Source organism: Poecilia reticulata, linkage group LG12 (assembly GCF_000633615.1).
Source record: "Poecilia reticulata strain Guanapo linkage group LG12, Guppy_female_1.0+MT, whole genome shotgun sequence".
Classification (NCBI taxonomy): Eukaryota; Metazoa; Chordata; class Actinopteri; order Cyprinodontiformes; family Poeciliidae; genus Poecilia; species Poecilia reticulata.
In genome coordinates, this window is record NC_024342.1 from 7,053,050 (window position 1) to 7,076,522 (window position 23,473).

General features: G+C 40.8%; 1 protein-coding gene across 2 annotated transcripts in view; it reads left to right on the plus strand.

The window, feature by feature from the left end:
• olfm1b (olfactomedin 1b) overlaps positions 1-20,413 on the plus strand; it is a 26,959-nt gene extending 6,546 nt beyond the window's left edge. The window contains exons 1-6 of one of the 2 annotated variants that reach the window (XM_008423599.2): positions 797-1,398; positions 3,743-3,892; positions 4,515-4,670; positions 7,715-7,934; positions 14,849-14,955; positions 18,251-20,413. In XM_008423599.2, coding sequence (XP_008421821.1) covers positions 1,249-1,398; positions 3,743-3,892; positions 4,515-4,670; positions 7,715-7,934; positions 14,849-14,955; positions 18,251-18,925 — 1,458 coding nt within the window. In that variant the 5' untranslated portion in view covers positions 797-1,248 and the 3' untranslated portion in view covers positions 18,926-20,413. Of the gene's footprint in view, positions 1-796; positions 1,399-3,742; positions 3,893-4,514; positions 4,671-7,714; positions 7,935-14,848; positions 14,956-18,250 lie in introns of those variants that run through there. The other variant, XM_008423600.2, reaches the window with a different exon arrangement.
• Positions 20,414-23,473: the final 3,060 nt, after the last annotated feature.

The window sequence follows — 23,473 nt, forward strand, 5'->3', positions numbered from 1 at the left end:
TATATATAATTGAATTTATTTATTTTACTGCTACCTCAATTAGTCCCAGGGAATGGGATTTAGACATTTTCTCTCAATGGTAATATTTCCCTAAATTTTCAGCTTTTGACCCACATAACACTGGATGGGACTTGTGACTATCAGTCAGTTCTACTGATTCATATGAACACCATGGCCGCATTTCCATCGATATAATGATCTTGCAAATTGTTTTTAATCTCTTCTGACATTCACAACGCAAATTTGTATACTATATAGATGCAAAGGTCGATGCAAGTCAAACCCGAAATACCCGCCAGATTTTATTTGAAATGCGCCTTTAAGAAGTAGTCTATTTAAATTTGTAACGCCAAAATCAGCTACAAGATGGCGCCAGAGTCACACGAATGAAAAGCAGATTCTCTGCGATAACCGATCGCTTTCATTTCCATCAGACAACCAACGCGCTCATTCCGTTGCTTTTGCAAACCGTACTCCCTTTTGTGATGCACTTTTTTGGGTGTTGGCTGTGCAGCTATACTTTTTTCTTTTTTTTTCAAGTTGAAAGCGAATGCTCGGGATTTATTGTGCGGACAAAAAGGCCACTGAGAGAGAAATATGACCGCCAGGATCCCAGAGTCCTCTCAGACATCACTTGTCTGACTGACCTCATTGTCCAGAAAGCTTGTGTCGGTCGGCTTATTGACGACTCGGCTGCGGTCCGAGATTGGCTATTACAATAAGCGGAGCCCGTACTGTGTGACATCATTGCGTCTGGCGCTGTGGAGATCTACAGCACCTCCTCTTTTTTCCCCCCCTCCCTTCTCACATCCATTTGGAGCCGCCCGTACGAGCAGTTCATCACAGAGCGCACCCAAATCAGGAGGCGGATCCAGATAGTAAAAGGCGAACCGGAGCTCGGGAGCAGCATTGTGCGGGACGGCCAGCAAAGAGGATCTATCCATCCGCTGTGTGCTTTTCGGGGGGTTATTTTAAACACCCGTCGTGCACTTTTTTGGAGGATCGAGCGTTGCGGTTCTCTCTCTCTTGCCTCTGTCCCAGATACCCATTTGCGCGTCTGCGTCCGAGCACTCCCCGCATCCCCCTTTTCCTTTTGAAGATGTCCACGAAGAGCCGAGCCGAGCCGGAGACCCGGTCGGACCGCCGAGATGCTCTTGGCACCGCGACTCGCCTCCCCGGTTTCTCCACGGAGTCCGTAGAATGAAGGAGGATTAACGTCAAGTCCCAGACGTCCGGAGCGCGAAGAAGATGACGGTGCCGTTGTTGAAGATCGGGGTCGTGCTGAGCACCATGGCGATGATCACCAACTGGATGTCGCAGACCCTCCCCTCTCTGGTGGGGCTCAATACTACCAAGCTGACGGCGGCGCAGGGAGGGTACCCAGACCGGAGCACGGGAGTAAGTTCCATTCACCCCCGGGGCCGATCGGGCCGATTTTATTGTATTTTTTTCCCATCACTAAAGGGAATGTTAATTATGGGAAAGCGCTGTTGGTTCATTCATAATTTAAAGCTGAGCTCGTGCCGTGCGCCCCGGACTAGTAAAGGATTTTGGAGAGGCATCATAGATTCCTCCTCTGGTGTTTGATGTTGCGCTGCTGCTGCACCGAAATGGAAAGTTGGTCTTTTCTTTTTTTTTTTTTTACCTCTCAGATTTGATTCTAAAAATATATGGAAATTTAAATGCTTCAACAAAAATAAATAAATAAATTAAATAAAAAAAACAAAGAGCGTGCTGTCCTAGATCCCCTCTGGAACAGCAGGAGTCTTCATCTTTCCTCTCCACAGTGGGTGAATGGAAGGAGGAGGCGCTCAATGCCACTGCTGGATGAATCAAAATTAAGTATTTGGCATGCTGGTCTTGTCAAATATTTAGATTTTAAGCAGTGGATACAATAAGTGGCCTAATGGAATCAATCCCATTAACAGGGGCGCCTGCAGGAAATGTTTTAAAAAAGGTGGTGGCCAAATGGGTGCCGTAATCCAGGGGGTAGTGTGCAAATGTTTTTGTTAGGAGAGTTACGTTATGTGCGTGTTAGTGCAGAAAAGGATGACAATTCAAAGGGGTGTGCAACAAAACAGTTAATGAAATGATTGCATTATTTAATTTGGCTTCTCTGTGTCTCAAGACTGCCTTGACCAGGACAGGCAGCAGGTTTCTAGAAGTGGTCACTGCTTTTCTCCACCACCATACTCCTTCACATGGTGCCTCTGCATGGAATGAGTTTCAGATAGACTCTGAAAATAGATCAAAAGTAAGAATTCCCATTATTTTCCATTCGGAAGCATCAATCAGCAGCACGACAGCCTTTTGAGTTTAATACAAATTAGGCTCTGATGCTATTATTAACTCCACCAAGGAAGCAGAAAACCTTTTCTTTTCTTATGGGGTTATAGTCCTAAGGGGAAAAAGTTATAAAAAACCTTATGCGTGAATCTTTAGTATTTTTCTTATGCAATTAGTGAGTACTCAGTTGTAGCCTCATTCCCCTTTTGTTTTATCACCGCCTCCCTGGCTGGATTAAAAGGCAACTGACACAGTAGTGAATGTGTTTTAAAAAAGCCACTCCTTTTCTCTGATCCCAGCAGCAGGACGGTAAATGGATTAGTCGTGTGATGGATTATAAAAAGAAAAAAGTGACGTCATAGTTCTGGCATCGTAGAGCTGTGACCCATATATAGACTGAATGCAGAGCAAAAAAAAAGTACTGCACATTCTTTGGTGAGACGTAGTAGTTTAGATTCGAAACTACAAAATCGCAAGATCAACATTTTTGTCGTTTTAAGGAACTAAACTCAACAAAGGTGCATCACATCAGATGCTGTTGGTTGATGGGTTTATACACTAAAGTTCTTTGGTTTTGAAGGATGTGCTAAACAGGACGATAGTGTTTGAACTGCTGATCATCGATTGGAGCTGGTTGTGAAATAATAGCTGCATTCTGATTTCTGGTTATTGATTGGTACCTCCATTAAAAAAAATAGAAATAAAAAACGCCCACAATAAAAACATTTCTGATCATCGTACCTACAATCACAGTGTGGATGAAATGTAAACTTGACACAAGGAGCAAATACAAATAAATTAGCATTGATCTTCCTTTATATGGATACAGCTCGTGCTCTTGGGGCCCCAGGACCTCAGGGTGCCCTTAGTTGTCACGGAGTTGCTTCCTTTCTCAGGTCGACTCGTAAGTAATGAGTGTAACCGTGGCATTCGGTGTATAAAGTACATTACATAACAGGGGAGAAATCATTTATTTTCATATTGCACACGGCAAAATGATACGATCAAAGTGAAACCAAACAGCATTTCTCCTGTTTAGAGGAGGTTCTTCCCCTCTTTAAAGACCAAACAGCCCAGTGGGGAGTAGGAGAGGGACGCAGCACCTGAAAACATTTCTTGAACCCCAGCAGCAGGAGGATTTGCCTGAGCAACCTTTCATAACTTCTAGGTCAGCGATGCCTTTGGACAAGCCTGCGTTTAGTTTCCACGGTAACCAAGCTGACTTACCGGCTGATGGGTTTTAATGGTATGGTATCCTGATGCAGCTTCAGGACGTGATGGCGAACAGGCGGTGCTTAATCATGGGCACGGACACAGTTACCCATGATATGCAAGTTGATGCATATTTCACAAAGCAACAGAGCTTACTGTTGTTTATTATGTTTTTTAAAAAGCTATGTTATTCAAGCCATTTGACAACACTTTTTGATTGTTTTTTTTCTTTTTTTGCATGAAGGTGTTGCCAGCAAACCCAGAGGAGTCGTGGCAGGTGTACAGTTCTGCCCAGGATAGCGAAGGGAGGTGTGTCTGCACCGTGGTGGCGCCCCAGCAGTCCATGTGCTCGCGGGATGCTCGCACCAAACAACTGAGGCAGCTGCTGGAGAAGGTAATTGCTTGGCTAAATACCCAGCAACGGCAATCTGCGTCTCACAATGCCCAGGGTAGCCATTTTTACCTTGTTTCACGCTCACAAAGATATGGTCCCCCAGTCACCTCCCTGAATGTGGGACAAGAATAGAAATCAAGTGTCTAATGAGCTCCCTGGAAACCCAAGTCGTCATGGGAGGCGGATGAACGCTGCGCTTATGTTGCGCTGCATGCACCCAGAGCAACATGTCTAATGATGCAACGCAGCTCAATGCCCAGCCTGGGAGCTACAATGCAAACATTGGTAAACAAGCTAATCCAAAATAATGCAGATTATTCGAATTACGGGAGCCGACATCAACAGGCTCATCTTAGTTTGGGGAGTGCATCAAGTGGAACATTTCTGGAGACGACAAATGTCTGAACAGTATGCATTCTTCGCTTGTGAGGCCCCTGACTAGCTGCCTGATGTCAGAGTTTGTGAATCATCAAGAAATGCGTGCCAAGCCAAAACAACATGTTGGAAACCTGTTGCTGTTTCTTTACACCAGACTACTAAAAAAAAAAACCTTTGAGGTAGAAGGGGAAAAAAAGAGATATTTTAGATATTCAACCTGGATTTATGTTTGCCGGATCCCCAGGTCCAGAACATGACCCAGTCCATCCAGGTGCTGGACCAGCGCACCCAGAGGGACCTTCAGTACGTGGAGAAGATGGAGGTCCAGCTCCGTGGCCTGGAGACGAAGTTCAAGGAGGTGGAGGAGAACCACAAGCAGAACATTGCTAAGCAATACAAGGTAAGAGGCCCCTTCTGCAGCCATCCATCCCACCGCCATACCCTCAGAGACTGCTGTGTCACTCAGTGTTAGCAGCCTAACCCATTCTGTGTCGTCTGTCAGTAGAAAGAGTATAGAATCATTGCAATCATTATAGTATATGTAATGTAAATGCTCATCTCTTTTACATAGATAAATAGAAATGCTAAAAACAAGTGTCACCATCAAGATTTTTGATAAATCACTGTAACCATCCACCTTAAACTACTATTGTTTCAGCACATACAAACACACATACTGTATGCACAATTATACTAGATACATGAACTATAAGTATCTAAAAAAAGTTGTTCTCTTTTAAAGCCAGAATTTGTACTTTTGACTCCTCCTAAACCTGGTGCTCCAGATCACATCTGAGATGCCGTGACATTCTGGCAGCATTTGCATTAGTGCCCTTTACATCGCTGCCTTTTTGCTGCAGTTCAATGCAGCTCAAGTCGACACCTTTAAGTTATTGAGCTCTCCCCGTCGACGGGTTTGAAACCAAACGACGCTGCAGCCGTGTTTGGCTTCGTGGCTCAATTCATGACATTAAAATCAATAGATGCTCATCGAAATGCATTTGGTCAAACACACCAATATAAGCTGTTGGAGATAAACACCTCTCAAGTCAGCTGCCTCCAAAGAAATGCTGCAAAAGGAAAGCTGTGGAAGAAATCCCATTTGACACAGCTAATTTGACAGAGCAAAATTTAACTTCATTTTAATTGCAATGGGTTGAAAACACTTTTATTGAACGTGCTTCAATAAAATTTGTTATATCATACTAACAAAATGAGCTGCTGCTTAGTCTTGTTAAAAATGTAAGTTTTTACAAATGGAATAATGTATTGTTTAATTTGAATGTATGATATTAATTAGTGCTGATATTAAACCGTAATGTATAAGTACATTAATAGTTAGTGCGTAACAATACATTGAGCTCAAATGACAATTCAATATGATACACATTAGTGGTTTCACAGGAATGGACAAGATTAGAGGTGTCCATTCCTGGGTAAGTTTAATATTTACTATTCGAGGAAAGTAAATTTACCCTTTTTGTTGCTTTTCCCACTCTGTGTTGTAAAGAGTGCAATTGTTACAGAATAACCCAGTATAGATTTGACTAGTAGTCTATGTGTTGCATTTCATGCACAATTTAAGTGCTCTTAATTTCTTGTAGGCTGTAGTCATGAATGCACCTCAAATGGCCACATATCCAAGCTTGCATATGTGTACGACTAATGCCTATTGATGCATACTTAACACATACCAACGATCATACTGAAAACACTTGTAAATTATGTCTAATTTAGCTAAAGTGTATCTTAAATTTTTATATTGATATCTATTTTTTAATTTATTGATGTTAATAATGAGGGCTTAATGCCACAAAAGTATCGAAAATGATTATTTTCTTGTCCCGTATAAGTTTTTAGCTCTAGTATCCCTTGCGGCTAACAGTTAATCAGTTTTACAGCGTTTCATACATTAGCGTCTTCAAAAGCCACTATACTATAACATTAGCTTCTTCAAGGCTAATGTAGCAGATTTTTGTAAGCCAACCATATGAGCGATATTGTATTGGAAAAGACTCCTTTAACACAACAAAATAACTAAAAAAAATCTACTTAATTTCCCTTTTTCAAAATAAGAACCTCAAACATGCATACTGGGTTTCAAGCTGAAGCAGTTCTATTTTATTTTAGCACCGACTAGCATTAAGTCTCTTGCTAGTTTTGCTTTAGCAGACAAACTCTGTCCAGGCAGAACCAAACATTCAGTTGTCAGTTTGAGATTTTGTTTCACCCCTTACTGGTTTGCTAATACGAATAGACAAGGGATTTAGCTATGTGCACATCTATACCACATAAATACAGTTTTTCAGCATCTTTAGCTTCAGCATTGAATCTAAAGTAGCTCCTGTTTTCATGCCATCTGTCTTGCACTTCTCCAAGTGTCTCATCCCCGCTATTTATGCATGCGTAGCACACAGCCTCACGCAGCCATGTTCGGTGCATGCGCGCAATTTACTGTGACATTGTTTAAGTGCATTTTACTAAATATGTGTGTGCCTTTGTGTGTCTCTTGAGTCAGGTTAGAAAGCTCTAGCCCCTGTCAACAGTCTGTCATTTTCTTGCTTGCAGGGCTAACTTTAAGACATGTAAAGAGAGCCACAGGGAAGAAGAGGCAGGTCAATTCCAGATTCCCCCCCTGAACTGCGCCACAGTACTGAGTGTTTGGGCATCAAACAGTTAATTTACCCTTAGCATCATTAAGATTAAGAGACCCCCCCACCCCCCTCACCCTTCTCCCAAACCAACCCACTACTGATCTATTCCTGCATGTTACTGCTGTCAACGTTTTCCATCTTAAAAGCTTTTTGCTGGCGTAAATAAATTTATTATTATTATTATGATTATTATTATTATTAAATATTATTATTACTAATTGGTGTTAGTCACTTTTCTTTTGGCTTTTGTCTATGCATATTTGGTTAATCAGCAACTCTTTACGTAAAACTCTAGACGTAAAAATTCGAGACACTTTGTTGTGTGTGACATGTAAAGCATGTAACCCTTAATACGATGTTGCATTTTGAACGTTGATGACCAATAAAGAGCTTTCCCAATTGTTGTCCGTGTACCGAGGGCTTGCTTTTAAAAAAATAAATAAATAAAAAAAATGGCCCCTCGCCGTCCGGAGAAAGGGGCCCCGACCCCGCCTGCTCTGCTCCGTCCAAGCGGGTGGAGAGTATTCTTTGGGTTTGTTCACTCAGAGACACACCTGCACAAACAAACTAAAAGTAAAACAAACAAAAAAAAAACAAACACAATTACACTTGACGCACAAACACGAACACAATAAGTGAAGAAGCAGGGCAGAGTTAGAGTAGTGAGGCTCAGTCAGGTGTTTTTTTTCTTCCCTTCTTCTTTTCTTTCTTTTCTGGAAAACCAGTCTCTCTTTTTTTTATTTCTTTGGTCGCGCTTGACACTCAACCGAGCTTATTCTAATCCTTTCAGGCCATAAAGGCGAAAATGGAGGCGCTTAGGCCGTTGATACCAGTGTTGGAGGAGTACAAAGCCGATGCCAAATTGGTATTGCAGTTTAAGGAGGAGGTCCGAAATCTGACGTCAGTTCTAAGCGAGCTACAAGAAGAGATGGGGGCCTATGACTACGAGGAGCTCCACAACAGAGTGTCAAATCTTGAGGAGAGACTGCGAGCATGCATGCAAAAATTAGGTAGGCACAGAAAGTTGTTGACACACACTTTGCTTCAAGCACATGCATGCACACACACACTGACTAAAGATGTCATAATTAGCCCAGAAATTTATTTTCAGGCATACATACACGATGACGTGGAAAGCAAGGGAAGATTCCTTGCAACCGCCCAGCCCTCAAAATACTCTTGCTTAATGTGTGAAATTGCTCAAAACGGCTAAACCACCGCTTTAAAGCGGCCACACTTAGTATTTTGAAAGTATTTCAAGATGAATAATTCTCCAAGATTTTTTTTAAAGTCCTCCAAAAGGTTTTTTTTTTTTCCTGGATTTTGGCTGCTTTTCTTTCCCCTTTCGCTGATTTTTGTGTTGAGTCATTGTTCCTGACCAAAGCAACAGAATGCGACACATGTTCTGCATAAATGTGAAACTGGAGAAGTGCAGGGCGGAAGTAGCAGCCCAGCACACCACCGGTACCTAAAAGACCCAAAACAGAAAGAATTCAATGTCAAAGTCTGAATGCTTTGGGAATCACCTGGTTGATGCTACAAATCCTCATTGCTAACTTTATTACCTTTGGTATTTCATAAATTTGAAGTGAAAAATGGTCTCTTAAGTAACAAAGTACAACAAATACAAAGTACCAAAGACCAAAACAATAGTTTTGACGGTTTTGTAGCTCACACCTGAAGTGTCTTTGACTGCCAAGCACAATGGAGGATTTGTGGGCGTGTCAGAGTGCACGCTCTCAGAAACTTGTTGAACTCTTCGAATATTTTTCATACAAATTTGGTGAAAGTAGGTCATCATTAGCGATCTCTCTAGGATAACGACAGAAAAACATTGGCAAATCAACACAGAAATGATTAAGCTGTCACAAAATCAACCTTTTATGGCCGTCTTAGACCCAAGACTTAAATTCTTCAGAAAAAAGTCTGGAGTGAGGTAAAGACTAGAGAGCATATGAGAGGACCTTGAACTCTGCAGGGTCTAGAGACAGACTGTGCAAAAAGGAATAGTCAAATATTTCTCTCCCTCTTTAGCCCTAGCTTGTTACATGTTATACTAGACTATACTGGATGCTGCCATATTTACAAATCAGGGTTAAGGTATGGCTGCATACAATTTTGTCATGGTAATTTTATTAAAATCAAATGAATTTTTCCAAACTGTTAAATTGTATTTTGGTTAAAGGCTGTATTTTTCTAAACCTTACATTGGGCGCTTATGCTGCAGAAATGAAAATAATTGATTTTAAGGGGTTTTCACAAAAAAACTTTCCAGCAAATGCTTATCACATTCCCAATTTACATTATTAGAAATATTATGTGGCATCCTGCAACTAGGAGAAGCCCTCATTTCAGCCTACCTAATGTGTGTTCCTCAATATGTGAAACCTGATTAGCTTCATTGCAGGAACCCCATCAGAACGGTATGATGGAAGCGCTTGCTGCCTCAAAGTGGCATGCGAAAATATGTCCACAAAATCAGCTGCGCTGCTCATGTGGATCCAGTCCTCTCTTTGCTTTTTACCCCTTTCCTCAGTGTCTTCACACCTCTTGTGACAGAGCACGGTGCTAATAGATGCACACCCACATGGTGACTAAGATATTTTACAAGAGCAGAGGCACTTAGCACATCGCGGGTATATTGCGTCCCTGTTTTGAATAATTCACAGTGCAAGATGACAGAGGGGAATTTAGAAAGTGCTTGAGCCACAATGCTGAAATGATCAGTTAGCTCATTTCAGAAACTGAATCTTTAACGTTTCATGTCATCAGACAGATTTTAATATCAGGCGAGAACGACACAAGCAGATGCGAAACGTAGTTTTCAAATGATGATTTCACCGTCCCTCGTGGTTTATTTGTGATTAAACTAAGATTAGTCACACATTTAGTTCAAATTCATTAGCAACACTTTGGCCTGATTTATTTCAGACTTGAGGAATCAATAAATTTATTAAATAGAATATTAATGATACAAACAAAGTTCAAAAACAGACTTTGGCACCAAGTAGCCCAGTAAGGGTTACAAAGTCATTTTTCATGCTTTGGAACCACAGTGAGAATCATTTTCCACAAATGGAAAGAAAAAAAAAACTTTGGAGAGCGGGTAATCTTAACAGGACTGTCTGACCTGCCGATGTTAGTCCAAGACGACTCATCCAGAAGGTCACGAAAGGATCCAGAACAAAATCGAAACACTGTAGACCTCAGTTACCTCAGTCAAAGTCTGTGTTGTTTATTCAACTATAAGAAAGGAGAAAAAATTATAGCCTTTCTGAATGCTTCAAAGGCTGTCTAATGCTGACTAAACACAAAGAGTATCTCAATAAGACCTTTGGCAAAATACTATTTTTTTGTATTGACTTTTTATTAGATCTGATTTAAAAGTAACAACATTTTTGAAAAAGAACATCGTACCTTCAGTCAAATCTGGTGTTGACTCTGATGCTTTTCAGCAAAAATCCCTAAAGGAGAATAGCTCACCATCAGCTTGATTTAAAAAAAAATGTTTTGGTAAAACTTCACAGATATTACAAATCAGGTCAATGAGCCAAAAGAAAGTCCACCTCTGAGAGGCTCAAAAAATGGCCTAGTCAAAGTCTGAACTTAATTATAAGTGAGATGCTGAGGCACTGCCTTAAAAAAAAAAAAGCTCCAATGTGGCTGAATTAAAGCAATTCTGGGAAGCAGAGTGGTCCAAAGTTCATAAGCAGTGAAGTAAAAGATTGTCAGTTTTTCCAAAAGACTGATGCCAGCTGTTGCCCTCCAACACAGTCGGATATTAAATCTAGTGTTCATTTACTTTTTCACATAGGACACTGGGTAGCTTTTTATCTCTACAATCTCACTGCATTTTGTTTGTCAACTGATGATGAAATTAGTTTGACTTGAAACAGTTAAGTGTGAAAGCAAAAGAAAAAAAAACACTCCACAAGAAAGTGAATGCTTACAGCGTTGCTGTATATTTCACACCTATTTATATCAGAAACCTCCTCCAACTCCAGGGGGCCGGTACCCCTCCAGTGTTTCAGCTCCCAGTTCGCTGAACACGCCATTCCCCATGTCTTCGTCCAAGCAGCTGGAAATGGGGAGGAAGCCGTGACCTCTGGGACGGAACGGTGGCGTGTGCGAGATCGGAGGAGATAAAGGCGAGGTCACCCAGCGAGACGCTGGCTTAGGCAGAGCAGAGGGTGGCTCTCCTTTTCATCTTCGCATGCTTGCTAAAGCTCTCATGCATCGTGCACACAGATGCACTCCGACTCCGTGCAGAGATTAAACCGACCAAGGTGACTGGCCACATTTGCATACGACCAATAACAAGGAGGAAAGGAAAAAAATACAGAGGCGGCAGAATGTTTTTTACCTCTGAGTGATAGACAGGGAGGGCTGCAGGAAGGGTGGTAATGGAATGGAGAAAGTGAAAAAGTGCAGGAAAAGTGAATGAGAGTAAATAGAGTCTCCGCTGAGCTGTCCTTCAAGCTGCTGTGTGCCAGAGAGACTAACGGGCCCGCGGCTGTCGGGACACAATGGCCATCGATCAAGTGGACATGCCAGCTTGCTGGGCAATAATCAAATAAATAAATCTCCCGTTGCCGTGCCACCGCAATGTGGATGCACACAGAGCCGCAGGCGAACGGAGGCCGTGGAAACGCAGACACACTGATGGATGGAGGAGCAAGGAGAAATACCTCTGCTGGCTGCTCCATGGCAGCTGGTTCCCCTTCTCTGTTTGGAACCGTAAATAATAACAAATAACCAAAATAAAACCCCAAAATTCAAAAATCTCAATGTATTTCATACTGAAGATCAACACGAGGTAGGAGAAATTTTTAAAGTGGAGAACAACGGATGTGTGGTTTTCAATTCCTTCTGAGAAGTGTGGTGAGGATTTGTGTTCATCTCCCCACCCCCTGTATTTTGATGCCCGTAAAGTAAATCAGGTGCAACAAATTGTCTTCAGAAGTCACCTTGATAAAAATAAGTATGTGGTTCCTTCCTAGTTCTCTGTTTGTAGAGAAGCACGGGAAAGTAGCAAAAGAAAAGTTAAGAATTAGTTTACATGTCAGTGAGTGAAATAAGTATTTGATTCTCCAGCTTTTCATGCATATAAGGAAGGATTTTGACACCACTCTCTTTACGGAGGCTTTCAAAATCCTCTAAGTTTCGTGGCTGTTGCTTGGTAACGCAAATCTTCGGGTCACTCTTCGGACGTTCTATTGGGCAGAGATCTAGTGACTGACTAGGCCTCGACGTGACCTTTAACTGCTCGTTCTTTAGCCACTCCATTATTGTCTGTGTAGACTTTTGAGAAATGAGATCAGTCTTATACAATTTGAATCAAGGCTGTAAAACAACAACGTGTTAAAAGTGAAGCGTTGTGAGTACTTTGTAGATGCGCTCTATTTCCCAAGGGGCTTCCAAGATTTCAATCTGTTACAGCGCCTGGTGGTAATAGATTGCCAGGCAAATCAGGCTGAATTGTGTTGAATGCACTGGAGAAATCAAAGAACATGATCCTCACAATGCTGCCTGCCTGCTTCGTCCAGATGACAGTGGGTTTGTAAGAAGGAATCCTAAACTCCAAATCCACAGCAATGAAAAAACTGTGTTTTATTGCTTACTCAAGCAAGAATGATAAAATAAAAGAAAAAAACAAAACAAAACCAATGTTTGATCGTTGGAAAAAGTCCCATTTGCAGTTTGACACAAGTCACAGCAAACATTTGGAATTAGATAACTTGGTCAGATGAACATTATGCACATTATATATGTCAGAAAACTGATAAAGCACATGGTCCAGAAATGATTATTTTCTATTGAAACATGTTGGTAGCAACATCATGCAGGTCCAGGGAAACTCCTTGGAGTTGATAAGAAGAGTCTGAAAAACTTTTTTCTGAGTTTTTTCCGATTTTCCGGAGCTGAACATACAGCTCTGGAAAAAATTAAGAGATCACCTAATATGATCAGTTTCTCTAATTTAATTTTTTATAGGTATATGTTTGAGTAAAATGAACATTGCTCTTTCATTCTACGAACTACTGACAACGTGTCTCCAAAATTCGAAGCAAAGATTTTGGATTTATTGGCAGAAAATGAGAAATGGTCAAAGAAACAAAAAAGATAGTGCTTTATGATCTCAAATAATGCAAGGAAAACAAGTTTATATTCATTTAGAAACAATAACACCAATGTTTAACTTGGTTTAGTTCAGAAATCAATATTTGGTGGAATAACCAGGAGGTTTTCAATGGGGTTCAGTGCAGTGGGCTCCATTTTGTCCAGAGCTGCAGGTCAATAAGGTGTTCTAGTCTGTAAAAGGCAAGGATGAAGGTTCACCTTTCTGCAAGACTACGACTGGTTGGCATATTCATGTTACATATTTATGGCAAGTAAAATGGGCAAACAATCAGTCAATGTCAGCTTATAGAGACATCACCCACAAAACTTGCATTTGTTGATGGAGCAAAAAGGCCATTTTATAAGGACTGACTCTGAGGGTCAGTGCATTTTTTTCCATAAAATTTTTGAAAACCATGTATTATTTTTTCCATATTCATGCACTGTTTTGTGTTGGACTGTCTGTCACATAAAATCCCAATGAAACACATTTGTATGCGTACCATCCTAAAAATGTGAATAAGTTCTGACTGATGGGCTGGTTGTGCTTTTGTGGCATTGGCCGCAGCTCCCATTAGTTTTTATTTTTTCCCCCACTTGGATTTGGCCTCTGATTCAGGCTAAACAAATTCAGGCCAAAAGGGGATTAGAACCTGCGCCGTATCTCCAGAAAGCAGATCCATCAGTGTTGCCCACTGCAGCAGCAGTTTACTTCTAATGATAGACGCACGATTATAGAAAAGAAATAAATAAATCAATGGCCAATGTCGGAGTGCCGTCTCTAATCCCCCCCACCCTTAGGGTTATGTAAGGGACTCCAACCCCCCTAGTAGAAACGGTAGATCCACGCTCGTGCGAGTATGCGTTTGTCTCTCAGCTGCAGCCGAGGTACAATTCCCACACATTCTCTCGGGCATGACATATGCCGTACACGGAGAGACACGCCGACGCTCCAGCACAAAGCCACGAGTCCCATTACATAAGAGGCTGGAATGTGACAGCGAGAGGGGTTGCAATGTGTGTGAAGATTAAGCAGAAGGGAAGCACAAATAAATCCCGGGTTGTATGTCCACAAAAGGATGGCGACATTCCACTTCAGTGAAGAACAAAAAGGGGATGATGGACTAATGGATGAAACGCTTCGCAGAGAGAGGCGAGAGAGGAAGAGAGAGGCTAATGAAACCCATAAAAGAGCAGTCGTCTCAGAGTTGCACTTTAAATTAGATATTTACTGTGGCCAACTCCCATCTTGTGATTTTTGAGAGGCCCTTCGCTGTGATCTCAATTATTATTATTTTTTCTCTCTCTCTGCTACGAAATGGCTAGAAAGACTAACGAAACCCTCTAATCTCTGCCTGCGCTTATTAGATGGAGAGGATTACTCTGAACTCAGTCAGGAGGGACGCAAAACCCGCGTTATTTTTGTCAAATTTAGATTAACACCTCAATCAACGCTAATTAGCGCCTTGACGCCTGGTGGTTCACACAAGAGGAAAAGTACAGAGAGCCTCTCCCTTTTCTGATTATTTTTGTTTTTTTAATTTCCCTCACTTCTTCACACATTCCCATTCTGAGGGTAAAACAGGCATTAGCATATGTGAGCAGAATAATAAGCACTTCTTGCAGAGTACATCATGCATGGGGAGAGGCTGTAAGATACCATCGAGCTGTACTGGAGCTCCCAACTTCATCCTTATGACAAAATAATATTTTCCCATAAAGCTCGACCTAGCTGAAGTACCTCAATGGGTGGGAGGGGAGTGGCATTGCTGCAGATGTTCCCATTTTACTTCTTTACTTGCAGCCTGCGGCAAACTGACAGGCATCAGTGATCCGATCACCATCAAGACGTCTGGATCCAGGTTTGGCTCCTGGATGACGGATCCTCTGGCGCCTGAAGGAGATACCCGGGTAGGTACAGCACACGGTAACATGGCTGGGTTTTAAACGCGACTTTATGACAATATCTAATCTGGTTGTTGAAAAAGAATTGGACATTTAAAGCTTTTGGTGTCAAACAGTGGAGCTGGAAACGGTTTGGGTAATCAGTTGTGTGAGATATATCTGCCAAAAACAGTCGATGGAAAACTTCCTATTTTACCACTTCTGTTATTTTATTTTTTTTTAATCATTTCTATTTGATAATTGGCAGAAGCCTAGGAGACATAATATTGTAGAGGTTTTTTTTAATCTTAGTTTCATAAGTTCAGACATGCTAAGATTGCTAAGCCTTGTATCAGTTTGGAAAAACCTAGAAGAGGATGGCTTTGTGGAAAAACTTATTTCTACAAATTTGAGTCAGTTGTTGTTAGTGTCAGTAGTAACAGCTCAATTAGGTCACTGTTTCTTAATGAAACTAGTTTGTTGAAAATATTGAAATTAGAAATCAGAAATGACCCTCTTAAGGAAACATTTTTGATTTACTCACTCTGAAAAACCGAACGTGGAGAAAATACTAAAAAATGACCAAAACATTTTCGGCCCAGTTTAATTATTCCCAAATTTATCTGGTCATGGAAATAGCTAAAAATCTAATTTTAAACTTTGGAAATAATCTTATTTATTTCCGGAATATCAAGAAATCACATGAACATAGCTTTTGACTTAAGTCATGCACAGTATTTTTGCAATTTTTGCCAGTTGGCAAAGATTCCAATTTGGATTTTAATAGCGATTAAAATGACATTAATTATGATAGACGTAAAAATGTTGACCATCTGTCTTTTGTGACCAGATCTACAGCTGATATTTTCTTTGTAGAGGGAAAAACGAAGTCCGCTTCTTTTGCCCAGCAGGTGTGCAGTACACAGGTCCAGCTGCTCCAAAAGCTGTTCAACACCTGGTCACTCTAGCATTTCTTTGGCATCTTAATAAAAGGACCTTAAGGCATAGGAACAGTTTGATTACAGATTTTAGAACTTTGCTTATTATAATCTAGTAACCTTATTATTAATGGTCCATGCAAAACTGATTCTTTTTGGCTTTTTGTTTTAAATTCAAAGTGTTATAAAAGTAGGCCTTTGTGATGTTGCTGCCGGTGTTGTAAGTTACAAATGTGCTAATATACAAACTTACTCAGATGTCAGATTGCCTGTTAAACATACTCTCAGATGAAAATTGCCTTCTACAACCAACAGAACTTGTCAATTCTGTTCTCCAACATCTTCAGTTTCCATCAGATAAGTTGTAACTACATATGTCAGCTTTGGCATTTGCTAATTAGCAGCAGCTCTAAAATCTTTGACAAGCAGATGACAACATTAAACTTCAAAGCTTGTTCTCTACCTGACTACTTCACAAACAATTGTGACTCCAAAGCTGCAGCTATTCTTTACAATAAGAAAAAGTCTACCACTCTGAGAGCGAGTGGCGTTAGCTGTCAGGTTAGCTTGACCAGCACTGCTTTTGTAGCCAATTGCATCAGCTTCCCTTTTGCATAGCAGGACTTGTTTTGGCTCAGAAGATACATTTCCCATCAGTACACATACACTTATTATCGGCATAAATCCATGAATGCCATATTCATTTTTGGTGTATAATGATGATGCCTGCTTGGCAGAGCTGGGAAAGTTTAAAAATTTCCTGGCATAAATTCAGCTTTTAAGGATAAGTTCAAAAACGTTGAATTTGTCATTTTCAAATGATGTCAGGAATACTGGGAAGCATGCAAGTGCTTTGTCTATCCCTCTCAGACAACGGTGTTATTTATAAATCCAGATCAAAGATACATGTAGCTTGTCCTATTAGCATTGGAAGGTGAGGGATTCTCAGTAAGACACAGGTCACTGAACTGCAGCTCTGAGAAAGACGATGCCATTATCAAGAATGTAAACAATGTTGCCAGAGCAGAAGGGGCATCAGAAGTCCCAACATGTAGTGTTCTTGGCTCGATCAGCTGGAAAAATCACACTGCTTAATCAACTGTTTGCTGGCTGCTAAAATAAAGCAGTTGTTTTGCTCACTGGGGAGTGAAGCCGGTTATGAACAGGATATGGGTTATGGCTGATCTGGAAGGTTCATGTTACCTGCTTTTCCCATATTAAACCAGTCTTTACGTTTACTGTGGATCATGGCCTCCCAGAAATTATTTGCAGCTAGTTCTGACCCAGACCGTCACCGTCAGATGAAAGGAAATTGTTTGGGCTGTTCAAGTACAATTCTAGACACATCAAGGCTCAAGTCTGCCACGGACTTGAACCTCTTGAAAGACCAGTGTCGCTGTCCAAAATGAAACTTTGCATCACCATCATGTCTCCTCTAGCAAATGTTATACGACTACCTCGTTGATGGCTGCAAACCTGTGCAACAATTTTTTATTTTAGAAGTCATTAAACCTGTATGTTGGAATAACGAATGGTTAAAGGCCCACAGTGAATATGGCATTGATGATTAAGATGAGTGTACACAAAATTACAGGAACAGCCATTACTCATATAATTATGATGCACTACAAAGAAAACCTTTGTAAGATTTTAATAGGGACGTCGGGCCTTGAAGAGGATGGAGCTCGATAACAGATAGTCAATTATTTAATTATAACACCTTCCTTTAGAAAGCTTGTTTCAAAAATAGCACATTCCATACAGCCTACGAGGTAATGTAATATTAGAGAGAAAGAAAAATGCTAAGAATTTAGCTCAAGTGTAAGAAGGGAGTTTTGTAAAGACTAAAATCGTCAATTTTGATCAAAACACACGAAAAGGAGAAATGCCACAACGGTGTTTACTTGGCTGAAGTGGACAGTCTCACTCGACCTCTTTTTCTACTCCAGTGTGTTTCATCCTGTTCCAAGGGGACCTGCTCCCTGCATGTGACTGGCATTCACCAATCAGTCGCAGCAGCAGGGGGTACCAGGTGGTGAAAGAGCCTTAGCCGTATCAGTTCCGCAGAGACTGTGAAGGTATTAGGGGCTCTGGAATGGCGGCAGCAAAAGGAGCCAACAGGAAGCAGGGTTAAAAAGCAGCTGCAGCAGGATGGCATTATCCTGGCAGGCTCTGTCAGCTGCCATCCTGAGGGTGACATCAGGAGTTTTAATTATTATTATTAAAAGCTTTGTTGGCTCAAATAAAAAAATAAATCCTATTGTTAACTTGATTAGGATGCTTGTTCGTTATGACACTTAGTTTGGTCTTAGAGGCAAATTTAACATTATGGAGTTATAAGATGCAGAGATCTGAGGCATTCCTTTTCTTTTTATTTTGCTTAGGTTTGGTACATGGACGGCTACCACAACAACCGCTTTGTTCGGGAGTACAAGTCCATGCATGACTTCATGACGTCGGACAACTTCACATCCCACCGGCTGCCGCACCCGTGGTCGGGGACGGGCCAGGTGGTCTACAACGGCTCCATCTACTTCAACAAGTTCCAGAGCCACGTCATCATCAAGTTCGACTTCCGCACCTCCTCCATCAGCAAGTCCCGGCAGCTGGACTACGCCGGCTTCAACAACGCGTACCACTACGCCTGGGGGGGCCACTCGGACATCGACCTGATGGTCGACGAGGGGGGCCTGTGGGCCGTCTACGCCACCAATCAGAACGCCGGCAACATCGTCATCAGCAAGCTGAACCCCAACACGCTGCAGATCATCAAGAGCTGGACCACCAACCACCCCAAGCGGAGCGCCGGCGAGTCGTTCATGATCTGCGGCACACTCTACGTCACAAACGGATACTCGGGAGGGACCAAGGTTTACTACGCGTACTCCACCAACTCCTCGACTTACGAGTACATTGACATTCCCTTGCAGAACAAGTACTCGCACATCTCCATGCTGGACTACAATCCTCATGACCGTGCCCTCTATGCTTGGAACAATGGCCACCAGGTGCTCTACAATGTGACACTGTTTCACGTCATCCGCTCAGAGGAACTGTAACGGAGGAGGATTCAGTTAGGATAGATAGACGTTGTCCTTGCGAAGAAATGGGGAAAAAAACCAAAAACAAGCTCATTCTATTCAATCTCTAAAAGAAGAGACCATATCGAGAACATCTTGTTAAAACAAAGAACTTGTGAAAGACTGCATTATCTGTGAATGCAAAATGCATTGAATGTGTACATGAACGCAAAACTATCATTGAAGTGTTTCATTCCAAAATTAGATGTTACTACTGGAAAAATACTGCAATATTATTTATCTAAAAAAAACAAGATCATTGAAAGGAATATTAAGGTTTTGTAAATAAATGTCTCAAGATGACTTTTTGATTTTAATGGTGTGTTTTATTTTGATAGCTGCCTTTAGTAGTGGTATAATAGAGGCATTTTTATTTTGGAATGAAACTCTTTAATCGTTTGTTGTCTAGAAAAAGATGATTGTAAACATAGAAAATATATTAGACTCAAAATACTAAGAACAGATGCCAATAAAAGAAAATACCACGCCTTTTTTTTATATAAGCAAATATCAACCTAAGGTCATTCCGGCGGCTCCTCCCAGATGGACTTTTCCGTGGCCGACAGGGGAAGGTCAAAGGTCATGGGGTGGGAGGTCCTGGAACAACGACTGTTGGCTACAAACTGTAAGATCCTCACCCCACCCAAGATCCTACGGATAAAAGTGGAATGTCGGTCCAGTCAGAGGACTGGACAGCCAAGAGGAAGCGGGTCTGTCATATCATTTTTATCAAAGTACAGTAGCAAATCTAAAGTCTGTAGAGAAAGAACAATAACATCTACTAAAAGACGTGAAGGCACTGACTGTTGATCGCGCTGTTTTTTTGATCTGATTTTCCGTATCAGTGGTTATGTGTTGAAACGGATTTCTTTGCATGATTGTTTTCTATAACTCCAGTCTGCTTTGCTGAATGTCCTTCGCTGTACGATACTACAAATTCAAGCGCGAAAAGGAGTTGGAAGAAGGCAAAACACAAAAGATTTTGCTAATAATTTATTTGTATTTTTTTTAGTTTTCCCTCGGCTTCTCCCTGTGTAACATCTGCTTCTTTTGCTTCTGTTTCTTTGCCTCCATTTTAAATGTTCTCGTACTATTCAGCCGATGGTCTCCTTGTATTTATTTTTTATTAAACTGTCGAAGGAATCTAGTTGGCTCACTGATCTATGAAGTTAAAAAAAAAAAAAAAACCGAATTTCTGACGTAATGCATTGCTGGTAAGGGAACCTGGTTCGCTTATCTTCATCTCACATGAGTCTGAAGTGGTCAGGGGTTTACATAAAAAGAATAATCCCATCTCATATCCTGTATCCACCCCCAGCCCCCACTGCGAGTGGGGGATGTTTGTTAAATGTATGTATACCCTTGCTAAAAACAAAGGCTTTTCACTCTTTTTGCGCTTTGCTGGACATGTATTGTATCTGAAATGAGATGGTCTATGAATCGTGTCAATAAAACAGAGAAATCTGACTCTCGGATTATTTTTAAAAGTTGCAGGCATCCGTTAGACAGCATGTTTAGTTTAAATTGAGGTTCAAGCTCACATCACATAGTGAGAACATCTTTTATTGCAATATTCTTTGAGGAGCATTCTAATGAGTCATAAATAGTGCAAAATACTGTGTGTGTACAGAAGAAAACGCTAAATTCACTGTTTGAAGCGAGTGTGAAGAAAATGAAAGTCTCAACAATTACACGTTGTTTCTGCTGGGTGTGGTAAAGCAAGATATTGTCATATACAGAGTATTTCACCTTCACATGCTGAAACAGAGCAATCATCTGTCTCAAGATCATTAAGTTATTCATTGTTACACCTTTTTGTTTAAAAACGTTCCAACTTTAATCTGATGAGTTACATTTTTTTTACAAGCCAGAACTTCCTGTTGCAGATGACTGGAAACGATGCAGTAAAACATGTTTTGTGATAAAAAATTGTAAATAATATGCAAATTAAAAAAGTATTACTAGAAACGTATCTACAAGTGTCATTTGAGCCAAAACTATGTTGTCTTATGACCAAAAAAAAAAAAAAAAACTCACCAAAATAGCAAAAGTTGTAGGGAAAATTGTAGTCATATTGCCTAAAAGTTTGTCCCTAAAAATGTGACAGATTGTTACCTCCAGATGTTTTGTTAGTATCAAGAAATCACAATATAATAATATGATAATAATTAGCTATTAAAAATTTTTTTCACTTATTTATAACCAAACTTTCAACCAGTTGCTACAATCTTATTATTAAATCGTAAGTAGATATGCTACCCAGCAAGAACTGATGGCTTGACTTAGGGAAGACATCTGTGTGAAAATAAAGATGTCATCTGCATATAGAAATACCTTCCCTGAGCAAATGGTGCATTCTTTGTACTCAGAAGTTGCAGTTCATAAGTTGGCAACCCAGCCAATGGGCCAACTAATAATAGTTAGCACCCAAAGTATCTTATTTCAGCATCTTATTTCAACATCTTAATTTGGATGTGATGTCGTTTCACATGCAGAACCGATGTTTACAGCTGATAAAATTGGATTGCTGAACGAGAAGTTTTTCAATCCTTGATATTTTTACAAATGGTTTCAATTAGTTATTAGTGAAAATTCAAATGCCTTAAGCAGCTTTGGCAATATAAACACTGAGGGTTAGTTATCAGCAACTAACTTGATATCAAGGAACTAGAAATGATAGATGGTTGGAGGCAGAAGACACTAGCTCATCCTTAATATGGATGAGAGGGTCTGTAGGGTTCAGTCAATGAGATGAGTTCTACAAGCTTAACAAGAAAAGGAAAACTGCCAAACATTTCAGCCAATTATTATCTAAGAAGCACTGAATTTAGAAAATGTTTGTTCGATTAGTCATCAGATTAGTCACAATTTGAATTTCTTATTAAGTTCTTAATTTAGTCTGCAGTTCATTCTGAACCTGAAGTATCGTCTCCCTGCCTCTGTCCGTGGTCCTTCTATTTTACTTAAGAAATAATATCCCCGACTCAGGGAGGGTGGTAGTCTTTAACCACAACCCTCATGAAAGGAACATGTTTTCTGTCTCTTTAAATGTGATGGTAAACACTTCTTTTTTACGTATGTTTTCTACTGATCTACCACAAGCAAGCCACAAGGGCTTTCTCGCTCTACCTCGCTTCATCTGCTTCTACTTTTTGAAGCCAGACCGTCTTCTTTTTGCTCACTCACCAGTTTTACCATCTTTGATTCGCTCTCGAGCACTTCAGCTGACATCTTTCTTTTTCTTCTTCATCATTCAGCCAGTTAATTGTTCCCACTCTTTGTTGCTCCCATACTATCCCCCCACTGCCTCTCAGTCCTCTGATGTTGCAATCGATGAATAAATGATTGCTTCTATTTTCACCTGACAAAAACTGATCCACTCACCAGGACAAGGGGGAGGGGATAAGATTTTAATTCTTATTTGGAGACGGAGAGAGAAGTAAAGTAGCGTGTTCCTCGGAGGATCTCGCTGCACATGACACAGCGAGCTGTCACTCAGCAGGGGAATATTTTTGCATCTTCAAGCAGCGAGGGGCGCATTAGGAAACACATCAGCGCCGCCCGTAGCCTCCGTTTCTCAGTAGCCACATCACAACCTCATACACCCTTGGATCTGACAGTTACACTTTATTTCATCATAGTGCGTGTTGGCCCTCTCTGGCAATTATTTCACACTCGCTCAGGATTTCTTGAAAGCGAAGTCGGGTAATTAGCTTGTGCATACCTTGTCCTTTTGCTGCTACCGCTGTAGCATTAATTCTGAGACAAAAGGAGGAAGGCGGTGAGGGGTTTGACCTGACCATGCAGGGCACCGTGCGCCTTAAAAGTTCAAGATTATGTCAGGAATAAAAAGTCAGAGTGCTACTACCAATTACAGATTCTTAACATTTTATGAACACTGTGCTACATTTTGACAGATTGTTCTAAAAACATGATTCAGCACTGTGATAATCTAAATAAATATTTATGACCTTTACCTCTTTTTAAGTCATCAAACGTTTATTAAACCTGACAAACTTGCTACTCAAGTTGATCATCCAAGAAAGAGTTTGTAACTTCTTTGCATAATAGTGCAAACTCTGGAAAACTGGAGACTGAAGAGACACATCAATCTTCAAGTTTTTCCAGAGATTATCCATTGGAAACAAGTTGAAAGCCACTGCAGCACAAAGGTATTCTTTGACCTAAACCAGGTATTTCACTACGGTCTTCAGGACTGTACTCTCTTGCTCTCGATGACGCTTTTTTCCTCTGCTCCCTCCCTGCCCTGCCCTTCCCTGCCCTGCTTGCTGTGTTTTTGTTCTGTCTTTTTCTATATTTTTGGAGCCTTTCTTTGCACATCATCCAAATCTACAAATTATGGATCCAGTCAACCGACCTCTCAATGAAATTGATCAAATTTTCGACAAGAAGTCTGGACACAGTGGAGCCCTCTTGTCCTGCGGAGACACACCCAGTGGGATTCACCCTGGATTTATTCATGATAACAGGATTTCTGATGTTTGGAGCTTGTGGATTCCTGGTTTA